Source organism: Lepisma saccharinum, chromosome 8 (assembly GCF_977018435.1).
Source record: "Lepisma saccharinum chromosome 8, izLepSacc3.1, whole genome shotgun sequence".
Classification (NCBI taxonomy): Eukaryota; Metazoa; Arthropoda; class Insecta; order Zygentoma; family Lepismatidae; genus Lepisma; species Lepisma saccharinum.
In genome coordinates, this window is record NC_139236.1 from 49524897 (window position 1) to 49537574 (window position 12678).

Sequence of the window (12678 nt, forward strand, 5' to 3'; positions counted from 1 at the left end):
CCCTTAAAGGACCGACTGTGACACGGGTGTCACAGCAGGTATTTTCCTTAAGGACGGCTTGTGACACCAGTGTCACAAGCACCTTTTTCTCGTAGTATGTTACTTTTTTAACATACTGTAACTTGGATAATGATTGGAGATACATGTTTTGAGTTCTCCATGAGTCTAGAGGTATGTAATTAATAATTAGTAAAGGGGGACAATGTCCAAAAAATTTGATTTTTTTTTTTTTCGATTTACAGTAGAGTCTCGCTTATTTGACATAAACGGGCTGGCAGAACGTCGGATAAGCGAAAATGTCAGATAATTGGGAGGTGTTAAGAAAAAGCCTATTAAACGTGAAACTAATGTTATAATTTTACACATTACGAACCTAATACAGTAATCATGTTTTACAACAATACAGTAATAATTAACTCAAAGAATGAACTTACAGTTACAGAATTCTCTGAAGTTAAACACAGTACGTACGTACAGCACTTCAAAAGTTCAGTCCTGTGATGATTGAAATAAATTTTTGATCATAGTCTGCTTTCCTGACGATTGCCATTTCTTCACTGCCAAGTCTCGCAGCATCATTGTGTCGATTCCTGTAGCTTCTTTGTGTTGCTCATGCTCGCAACTTGCAGTTCTTGTTGCCGATTGATGATATATTTTTTTTTCGGTGGTATGTCTGATAATATGGAATGTCGGATAAGCAATGGTCGGATAAAAGAGACTCTACTGTATTTTCATTGGTTTCGAAAACATCCCCTCATTCTCAGTTTTGGTGTTTCAAGACACACTTTTGGCAATAGAAGTACGATCTTCCGACATTCCTGGTGCCAAAAGCACTGGTGGGGGCAGGGGAAGGGGGAGGCAGCAGGGAAAGAAAGTCCGAAGCCTCTAGCCACCAACAAAAGGTTGGAAAACAGCCGACTTCTCTTTGCTTTTTCACAAAACTGCACCTTAGGATTAGAAAGGAAGTATTGTTGAATAATTTGCCCTGTTTCTGTCAGTCATGCTATTTTTAGCCCCTTGCATCACATGTTTTTTTACTATCGGATTAAAAATTATAGATACTCTAGTTTGGACTCCAAATAAAACTTAACCAGTAGACCTACATAAAAATGAGTTACATCAAATTTAGCTTTTTCAATTCTGCGTTAATCTATGCTAGCCAAAGTTTAATTTCGAGTAGGCCTTATATTTTTTATCATCGTGAAAACAAAAAAGGGCAGTTTTTTGGTTTTGAAATTTTGTGAAAAAATGCGATGTCCGATCATTATGAAATTCTGGTAGGGTGCAGGCACAAATGTTTTAAACACAATTATTAATTTTCATGTTTTCAAAATTTCTCAAAACACCGTTATTTTCAATTTTGCCAAACAATATTTTCTTGGTATTGGGTAGTCCTACAAATACAATATTGTTCTTGTCTTGAAGCTCTTTGCATCTGTTTTTAAAAATGCATTATCATTGTCAATTCACATTGCAAAAACAATTTTATACAGATTTTTATTCAGCAGAGTAAAGCTGTACGTGGAACGTGGCAACACCGCAAGCATTGACTCGGAGTGTCCACCGGCAGTTTCCGCGGATCAACGGCCGCTGTGTGCCGTGTTGCCATGTTCCACGAAGAGCTTTACTGTTTACAGCAATTCCATATGTCAATACTTCTCCTGAGGGGTACAAAGAAACAGAAGGGAATTATAGATGTCTCACTTTGTTGTTTTTAAGAAAATTTTTGCATAAAAACATTAACCTTTTGCTGCCCAAGCATCTCGAACGAGATACCCAAATGTAACCCTCACTGTCCCAAGCATCTCGATCGAGATGCTGTGTCAAGGTTGTAGTTTTTACGTTATAACTTTTCTATTTTTGGCTAGAATTTCCATTTTATTTTTTTATATTGTTCCTAACACATGTATTTAACAGAAATTGTTTTTTGCATTTTTTTTGTCTTCATGAAAATGGAGGGGAAAAGGCAGGAAAAGGTACTTCTCTTTTGTGGCTCTTTTCAACGTCAAATTTTTGCCGATAAAGGAAGACGGGCTTTGTTGTTCTAAAGCAATGCTTTTCACTCCCGTCTGTTAACTGCATTCGAAGGAAACTTGTTTATCAGTATCCGATGTCAAAATGAAAGTTTTCCGTGAGGGTGCATGCAGGGGGTGCAGGGTGAGGGAGGGGGAAGACTGGTTGTTGAATCGGCGTTGTGAGAATGGAATTTCGAAGTACGCTGAAGGAAACCTTTTTTTTTTAGCACAAGTGTCCAAAAGTTGCGACAGGGGTTACCCTGCATTGTCTAAAAATAGAATTTCAAGCAGCTGCAAGAATCGCCGCTCATTTTTCACTGCGTTCTAGCTTTTCGTCCATGAATGTTGTGCGTAGGTGTCGTTTTGTGCCCAAGTGCGAGGACATTTTTTGGGTGAAGTGACAATTTTTTAAAATAATTTTTGGGGGTTTTCTCCCTTCCCCCTCCATATATACGCCAAATTTGCATAAATTTTGCATTTTGTGCATTTTGACCTTTTTTCGGGGGGAACACCATTTTTTTTTAAGAAAAGTATTTTTGAGGGGATTTTCCTCCTCCATATGTACGCCGAATGTGCATAAATTATATATCGTCTGAATCTGTGATTCATTCTGCGTACAACGGTATATCTTTCATATCTCTAGGGCATTTAGTTTCTGAGCTATAGTCATTTCAAGGTACCGCTGCATTTTGAAGCTTGAATCAGTGGCCATTCCTTTTGGGGGTACAACTCAAGTTACATTGGTCATACGACAATGATGCAAATATTTTTCTGTTTCTTACATGCCAGCGATAATTTCTATGTGCATTTTGAACTTTTCCTATCCTTTTTTTCGGGAGGCAGGGGGGGCGAAACCCCATTTTTTAAAAGAAAAGTATTTTAGGGGATTTCCCCCCTTTCCCCCTCCATATATACGCCGAATGTGCATAAATTATATATCGTCTGAATCTGTGATTCATTCTGCGTACAACGGTATATCTTTCATATCTCTAGGGCATTTAGTTTCTGAGCTATAGTCATTTCAAGGTACCGCTGCATTTTGAAGCTTGAATCAGTGGCGTGCCGACCATTCCTTTTGAGGGTACAACTCAAGTTACATTGGTCATATGATAATAATGCAAATATTTTTGTGTTCCTTACATGTCAGCTATCATTTCCATGTGCATGTCGACACTGTCATGTACTTTTTTCTTGGGGGGAGGGTGGGGGAACCAAATTTTTTTTTCCGAAATTTTGGAATTTTGAGAGTTAGCCCCCTCCCCCCGCCACATGTATGCCGAATTTGCATAAATTTCATATAGTCTGAATATCTGGTTCATTGCATGTACAACGGTATATCACTCATCTCTCTAGGGCAATTAGTCTCCGATCTACACTCATTTAATTGAAACTCTGCATTTTGCTCAAAATCGGCTCGGTACCGAGAGGCTTACATGTGAAAATGGCCTTGGGCGCCAAAGGGTTAATGAACTAAATGTTAAGTAAAGCTTAGTTGTAAGTTAGTAGTATGATTTAGATGTCTAGACTAATGGGAATTTTGGAAATAAAAGTGAAAGAAAATATGACACTCAGTTGTGGAACTAGGTTTGACAAAATTAATGTTTTTTTTACTAGTTTGGCAATTTGTATAATATTTTTATGAATTTATCTGTAAATAGTCAACTAAAGTTTCTGCAAAATGTATGGTTACATGAGAATCTATTACAGCATTTCTACAAAAAAGTTACAATTCATATATAGCAAAAAGGTAATCATAAATTAATAGAATTCCAAACTCTGTTTGAAACTATTTACATGCTCTTCAGTTAACCTTGTTAAAATAAAACATATGTTTTATCTATTTATTTTTCAGTTGAGGTATCTCCAAACTCTGAACACAATATCAGCCGAGAAGAATTCCACAATCATATTCCCTCTGCCGATTGACATCCTGCAGTCATTCATGAAGCGTAACACATAAGATGAATCTAAAATTGTGAAACAAGTCTTTCCTTTGCCATATTATGTATCACTATAGTTCAGAATGTATATGTCAAATTTTATTTTTATTTTTTTGTTATAACAGTCATTTCAAGTGTGGCCCAATTTTTGTATGTTTTTTACGAATTGGTCAACTGCAGATTTGTAAAAATCAATATTTGTAACTTTATATATATTATTTGCTGGCTGGCAGGAAATGCCTAGCAGTGTGGTTACTTGAAGCAGGTGCATTTCCAACCTATCTTCCGTTCAGTCTCTCGAACTATCTTGGTAAAGTGTACGTTTCATACTTGAAACTTTTTTATCTTCTTTATCAAATACTTACTATGTACTGCATGGTGCCAACGTAATGCAGTGATATAATCATCGTGTAGTTACATAGAGTAGGAAATTAAAGAAGAGGCATTTTGTAAAGAGACCATGAAACTTGTATTGATGTGTTACCTGTTTTTAGTTATTTACTGTTTTCTGAAGTAATATCATTATCTACTCAATCCGTGTGTGAGAGTGACGTATTCCATGAAAATTAGACAAATATTAAAATTTTGCTTTCTGCTTATAATCTTAATGCATTTCACGTGCATCTTTCTCGTTCCATCAAGATTCAGAAACCTGAAGTGTATCATTTTCAAATTGTTCTTCTATTACTGTGGATATGCAGATAATCGTCAAAGGTGTAAGTTCGGTCATCAACTGTATGTTTCCATTGTATATGCTGCTGTTTTTGTTCAGTTATTGTTATTTCAATAATCGAAGTGTATGTAAACGAACAGTATTTTCTGTTGTTGCTTTGTAACATTTCGCTCATTCATATTTTGTGTGTTGGAAATATTATTTTGGATTATCACATCCACATTATTAAAAAAGGGATTTTGTATAGTTAAGTTTGCCTTAATACTGTTGCATAAAAAGCTTGATTTCTATGTAAATTATCGATTGAAATCTCATCTAAATAATAAAGGAAAATAATAGACGTAATAGATGATGATCAATCATCTTTATAAGTCACAGTTTTTTTTGTAGTGAAGTAGAGACTACAAATATTTAGCAATTGTGTGTATATAAATATGTACAACTGCACACACACACAGAGTTTTAAAGTTTCGTGGAATATTGTCATGAGTGTATTTTATATTGCACTTGTACGGTAAAGGTTACTTGAAATATGGTAACGAAATTTAATTACGTGTGTATAAATACATGCACGAGTGTTTTTTTTATATTGTGCTATTAGAGACTGATTTTTCTGCTGTGGTTTTTTCATTGTTATGAAATGTTGCGTTTGGTGAATATCAAGAATAAACATTGTTTATGGTTGTAGAAAATGTGTTCCAATTAGAAGAGAAAAGACAAGACAGTGGCCGTTGCAGAATATATTTTATATCTAGCATTTTTCTTCATCAATTTCTCTTTTTCATGTATTGTTATCAGTTCCTTATTGTAACTGAAACAGATACTTTAAACTCATTGTTAGGGTGTCCCTTATTCTAATGCTATTCCAGAAATACTGTAGAAAAATAAGAGTGTATATGTTTGTTCTATACAAATCAAGTAATTATATTAAAATAAAGTTCCATAATCATTGAGAAGAATTTTGATCCTGTATTCAACCTTTCTCATGTTGTATTTCCATTTATAACATATGCTGTTTGCTCAAATACCTGGTATTGATACGTGAACCTACCATCGTGCATTTTTCTTGGACACGGAAATGTATTTGATTCATAAATGAATAAAATACACTATATGTTAATATTGCGTTAGTCTTTACAACAAACCAAAACTAAGACATAACTGCAACAACTGGTGTTTGTAAGATTAATTTAGCAATATTTCCTTGCATCAAGTCCATGCTTCAGTTTGATTACTGATTTAATGTTCATTTATAATTTATATAATTTGATTCGTACAGTATGAAAAAATTTAAGAAAAAAATCAAGCTCCATTTCTTGTAAATTGTCATCACTTACATGAGAAGGGTTTATACTTAAAATGAATCTCTAATTATAAATATATACACATATTGCATATATATTTGCAATGCACGAGTGTGTTTGAACATAAATATTGAACATCTGTTAATGTATTCTTTTTTAATCACTGTGTAAGTTACATGAATGTTAAATGAACAGAAAAAAATATATAAAACTATGTAATATAGTGCAAGATTTTGCACATTGAATAAAATATATTGGTTGATATTAGTGTTCTCATAAAAATATATTATATAGTGGGAATTAAATTTGACAGTCAACCCAGGGTATAAGACCTGGAGAAGTCTTCTCTCATACTTAAAATGTAACACGTAAGAAAAATAATCCTTTTCGTCAAAAACAAAGAAAGACTATGTGATTCATTTTTTCTACCTCAATAATCTTACATGGCTGAGTATAAAAAAAATATACTGTATAATGATGTTAGCATTCTCTTTACACTAGGTTTCACCTCCCCACTGTTAGATATTGAATATGAGTAATGTCTGTGCTATTATATACTATGGTCAACCTCATACTGCTATATTCAGCTATAGTAAACTACGTTAATATTTTTAATAATTTGAGAAATATAAGTCATTACTTCCAGAGGCATAGAGTTTTATGTGAGATTTATGAGATTATTTTCTACCGTACATTAGTGAATTGTGTACGCTTGGTTTTGTATGTATGTATTTGTAAAACAATATTTTGAGTTATATAATTTACTTTTAAATTCACATGTTTGTGTTATCATGAGTACCCATCCCTAAATGGATGAAAAGGGAACATTTTTTTGGGACATAATTTGCATTTTTCCATTATTCTGTTGCCTTACATTTACTTCAAAAAGAAAGAAATGTGAACGATATAGTGTCTTAAAGTATTTTTAGTATGCATTTGGTTTAAGTGTTCTGAGCGTCTCTTTTGACCTAAAATCTGTAAGGCAATGATAAATATTGTCATCAATTTTTGTGCATTTCTATGTAAGTAATGTATTCTGCATGTGAATTCTGTATACAAAATTTTGCTAAAATTTCAAAATAAAACTAAACAAAATGTATTTGTAGATCTCAAAGATATGAATGCTTTTAGATATGGTTTGCACATACATTTTAGAAAAAATATTACTTCTATTTATTGATGAGTAGGGAACACACATTAATATTTGAAAGTATGAATTTTTTTCTGATGCCTGTGAAGTACAGATATTAATGACAGATATGAAACTGATCCAGAAAAAAAATCAAATATTTCATTTGCTTTCTTAAGCCTAGAACACTAACTCTTACTGGGAGGAACATGTTCACTAACCGCTCGTAAATTTTACGATAGTACTTTATTTCTTTTGTATCTACAAAACCATTCTTGATTTCCAAAACTAAATATTATTTCTAATTTGTTTAGAGTACAATGAGTCTAAAAATATAATTTCATTAGTTTCTAATTTACCTTTATATTTTTATTTACAATTATTTTTAACTTACTTACTTAGTCGCATCCTCTTCTACCTGCCGGTGTCGAGGGGTTACAGAGAGTTCTCCAGACGTTTCTGTCCATCGCCTTTTCCTGTGCCTCTTTCCATCTTATGCTTTGTTTCTCCAAAATCTCTTTGACACTCGTATTCCATGTCTTTCTTGGTCTTCCTTTTGGTCTTGTTCCTTGTGGACGTGCTTCCCATATCTGCTTTGGCAGTCTCGTCTCACTCATTCTGCTCAAATGGCCGAACCATCTGAGTTGATTACGTTCAACTGTTTCTTGTAGTGGCTGAGCATTTAAAGATTGCCGAATGGTTTGATTCCTTATCCGATCTTTCCTGGTTTTCCCACTTATTCTTCGAAGGTACCTCATTTCCATTGTTTGTACACTTTGCAGGTGTTTTCCAGTCATTGTCCAATTTTCACTGCTATATGTAAGTGTTGGTATATAAAATGTTTTGTATACAGTGAATTTTGGGTAGATATTTCTTTTTTGCCTATAAATCCTCGGTTTATCATTTGATATAGCTTTCCTGTCTTCATGATTCTATCTCTTATTTCTTCCTCTTCTTTTCCTTGACTGTTTATAATTAGTCCAAGATACTTGAAATTTGTCACTTGTTCTAAAGGTTCGTTATTCAGTTTTATCTTATGGTTTGTCTTTTCTCTGCTAATTATCATTGTTTTAGTTTTCTCCGTATTTATTTCCATATTCTTCTTCTTTAATTCTTCATTAAGAATATTTAGGTTATATTGTAAACTAGCCTGTGTATTAGCTATTAGTATTATATCATCAGCGTATATGAGCTCTGTTAGTTTAATTGATTTCATATTCCAGTATCCTACATGAAATTGTTTCATTTTTATATGGCATTCCTTTATTACTTCATCTAATAGGATTAAAATTGATATGGTGATAGTATATCTCCTTGTTTAACTCCTGTTGTTATTTCAAATTCCTCTGACTGGTGGTTTCTCGTCCTCACGTAACATCTGCATCCTTTGTACCAACTTTGGATTGCTTTTATTAGGTTTTTATCCACTCCTTTCTTCTCTAAAGATTTCCATATCTCATTCCAAGGAACTCTGTCAAAAGCCTTTTGTAGATCTACAAAACATACATGTGCCTTTTTATTGTATTCTATTGTCTTGTCTGTTATTTGTTTGAGGGTGAAAATATGGTCTTGTACACTTCTTGCTGGTCTAAAGCCTGCTTGACTTTCTTCCAATTGCTCTTCGACATATTTTCTGAGTCTATTCTCCAGGATTCTTGAATATATCTTCCCTGGCACACTGAGCAATGAGATTCCCCGATGGTTTCTGCATTCTCTATTATCCCCTTTCTTGAAGATTGGGATTATTACTGATATCTCCCATTCCTTCCGTACAGTTTTCTTTTCCCATATAACATTCAGTAGGTTCAAAAACAGTTGCTCTCCAGCATTTCCCATGTATTTAAGCATTTCTGGTGTTAAACCATCATGTCCACTAGCCTTACCTAACTTCATTTTCTTTAATGCTGCTTTTAATTCTTCTACTTTGATATCATTTATTTCCTCTTCTTCCTCCTCCATTTCTATATCTTCTGTTCTTTCGTTTCCTGTTTGAACCTCCGTCCTGTTAGTTTGTGTTTCATCCTTCAGCAATTCTTCGAAGTATTCCTTCCATCTTTGCATGATTTCTTCTGGTTTTGTTCTTAGTTTACCATCTTTTCCTTTTATGTATTTTAATGGGCTTTCCTTATCTTTTCTCAAGGTCTTTAAAACTTTGTAGAATAGTTTTTGATTTTCTCGGCTGTTCTCTTCCATACTTTCCCCAAATTTTCTCCACGAGTTCTTTTTAGCCTTTAACACTTTCTTTTTAACTATATCCCTTTGCCTCCTATACTCTTCGAAGCTTTCTAAATCATTAACTGATAGGTACTTTTTCCACAGTATTTTCTTATGCATAACTTCTTCTTTCAGCTCATCTGTCCACCATGCCGTTCTTTTCATTTTGTTTCCAATGTATGTTGTCCCGCAGCTTTCCTCTGCAGACTGTAGCAAAATCTTCTTAAATTCATCCCACAATTTATCTACGTCTCTTTCTTCCTTTTCATGTTTCTCTTGTATCTTTGCTTCTATTAGTTGCTGATATTTTTCTTTAACTTTTGTATCTTTTAATTTGTATGCCTTTATTCTTATTTTATTTTGCTTTTCCTGTCTTCTTTTTCCTTTAGTTTTTAGCACTCTACTCCTTTGTACTACTCTTTCCATTATTAATAGTGCATTTTTAACACAAATGCAAAATTTAAGGTTCGAAATATATATCATCAGAAAGTTGATTGAAAAACAATATTTTACAAATTCTTGCTTCAGTAAAAGTTCCGAATGCATGGTTTATTTTCCCTTCCTGATCCCATTTCTATGAAAAACATAACATCTTGCACACTCAAGACTTCACTTGAACATTATTTTTTGCCTGCTAATATGTCCTAAGTAACCTATTATTTTTACTGCAAATGCATTGGTGTCCAACATTTTGAGACAGTATGTCTCACTTTTCACTAAAGAATAATCTGGTATCCATAGGTATGATAAAAACTGTTTATACTATAATTTATTACATTTCCTTTAACTTCTATCTCCTTGTTATTACCTCCTATGCTTAAACGACTTTTTCTTCGTGCTCGACCTTTGATTTCAGAAATGTAAATAGCTAGCTAGCAACATCACTATGTACCGTGCGTTCATTTCGATCTTCAGCCGAGAGATCGGGAGAAGCGTAGCGGTTGGTGCTGACGGAGATGCCGACATTTGCGGCCTGTAATGCCCGCTTATTTTTATGGACATATCCAGACATTTATATAAATATTGCAAAACGAGCACTAACCTGTGTTATAATACGCAAAAGTAGTTCTGTAATTCATCCAAGCTCTGCCCTTATTTAGACAAATAAATACGCTTTAGAAACTATGTTAAGAGCCACAGATAATAAAACATTTTAATCATAGTTTTGACCAGTAAAGTCCTGCTTAAGTTTATATCCTTGAAAGAGTTTTGTGTCGATGGGGATCGTTTGGAGGTTTCGAATGTGCAACACTGTATCAAGATTACACTGCAGACGAAACCGTTAAAAGTCAATAGTTTTCATGCTTCCTTGCAATCCGAAATCTCAGAGCTCGAGTTTTTTGTTCCTTCGCGACTAGATGAAGACAGAGCTGTGAATATAGTGGAGAGCAGATGTAAACCAAGAGCGTGTTAATTTCATACTGTGCGCAAGCGTGTTATTCTTGGTTACTTGACGTTACTTGTTTGTGTTATTGCAGTGTGTATGTGTGTTGTGTCAGTGAGACAATTGGAGTGCCAGCCGCAAGGTTCACGTTAGAACAAAGCATTTTTATGTATGACACTACGTGAAAACAGACTCGTGTCGAGTCGTGTGTAGACAATTTGTACAGAAATTCCCAGGCGTTTCACCTCCACATAGAGATATGGTTAAGACATCTTGTCCTTAAATTACGAGAAACTGGATCGTTAAATTTTAAAACACCTAATCAAAAACGACAGATTCTAACCGAAGCAAAACTCGATGAAATTGGTGCAGCATTAGACCGTTCTCCAAACAAACCTCTACGCCGTGTTTCACAGGAGATGAGCATGTCAAAATCATCAACACATACAGCCACTAAGCTACTAAAATTAAAACCGTACTCTTATAACACAGGTTAGTGCTCGTTTTGCAATATTTATATAAATGTCTGGATATGTCCATAAAAATAAGTGGGCATTACAGGCCGCAAATGTCGGCATCTCCGTCAGCGCCGCCCGCCACGCTTCTCCCAATCTCTCGGCTGAAGATCGAAATGAACGCACTGTACAACTTTATCCATAAGGTATACAACTTGTTTACTACACATTTTAGGAAAATATTAGAATGTTAGCTTGATATAACTGTTTGGAACAATAGTATCAGCAAACGAAAAAAATTGACTGTTACTCACACTGTTAGTCACACTTCCAGTGAAGGTCACTGCACGAAGGGTTGAGCTACAAGCAGGCACCTTATATCTATCTGCTGAAGGAAACACTGAAATCTTCCTTACCTTTGTTTTATTATTATTATTAGCAAACCAATGGTGAACATTTTCAGGAAAACATAAGGAGTAGGTATCGTATTCCATTGGAATTAGATTTTGTGACGTTTAGAAAATATAATATTTAAATCTCTATTGTGAATTATACTGAACTTATGTTAAGGGTTCATTGACATGTGAAAGCGGAAATTTAGATCCAAGCCTTGCCAGGTTTTGATCCTGGATCCTATGGGTCTGTAGAGAGTTACGCTGACCACGCTAATGAAGAATTAAAGTACAAGAACAACTAAGTTAATCGTTAGTCAACACTGGGATTGTTAATGAATATTATGAATCTCAGTTCAAATTGGTAAAAAAATTACGAAATTTCCAGTGTCAGTGTATGTTATAAAGCGTTAATATTTCTCTTTCCACTACAAGATATTTGCATGCTAAGATGTAGAAAGTGCTGCATATCCAGTGTGGAATCGAGCATTACTTCAGATACGAAGAATCGGAGGGCATGGTAGTGGGAAAAGGATCATGGGAGGATATTAAAATTAGCAGATATACTTACTGGTATTATCTACATATTTCATCCCTTCTTTAGCCGCCTATGACCAAGGGTGTTAAGTGTTCGATGCACGGAATTGCCACCGAAGATTCTCGATTTGTTTGTTTGACTTTGTTTTTAAGTCCACTTTCACTTTCAGAGACTGCACTACAGGGGGGCTGTAGCCGCTCTAGATATTTTTAGTAGGGGAGATGCATTTAGACAGGCGCGGTTGGCCCTATAGCGCACAGGATCGGTGAACCCCCAGTAATGTATGATAATCACCTCGAGAATGAACAATAAACAATGTCTTTACATTTTTACATTATTTCGCTAAAAATTCTACACAATAAGTCATGTATTTGTGTCCGTAATACGGCGAACTCTTTTGCTGAGATGAAGAAACCGCGAATTGGCCGCCCTGATACAGACCCTCAGTTCAACCCCCACAGGACAGCTCATGCCATTATGAAAGCTCCGTGCGGGAGTAGAAGCTCGAGGAGGGTATAGGACAAAATACATGGAACGGGATATTGCAGAACCTATGTCTCCACCAAACGGTCATGCGCAGTTCGTTCTCTCGCAGAAGCCGCGGGACAAGGCTCCTTTCTCGCTGCTTTCTCCC

At 34.9% G+C, this 12678-nt stretch overlaps 1 protein-coding gene across 5 annotated transcripts in view; it reads left to right on the forward strand.

Moving 5' to 3' along the window:
• The window catches only part of LOC145990989 (band 7 protein AGAP004871-like), an 86501-nt gene extending 79104 nt beyond the window's left edge, over window positions 1-7397 (forward strand). For all 5 annotated transcript variants that reach the window (XM_083126622.1, XM_083126620.1, XM_083126624.1 and 2 more), the window contains one exon: window positions 3868-7397. In XM_083126622.1, the coding sequence (XP_082982748.1) occupies window positions 3868-3975 (108 nt within the window). In that variant the 3' untranslated portion in view covers window positions 3976-7397. The remainder of the gene's footprint in view (window positions 1-3867) is intronic.
• The last annotated feature ends 5281 nt before the right edge of the window (window positions 7398-12678 follow it).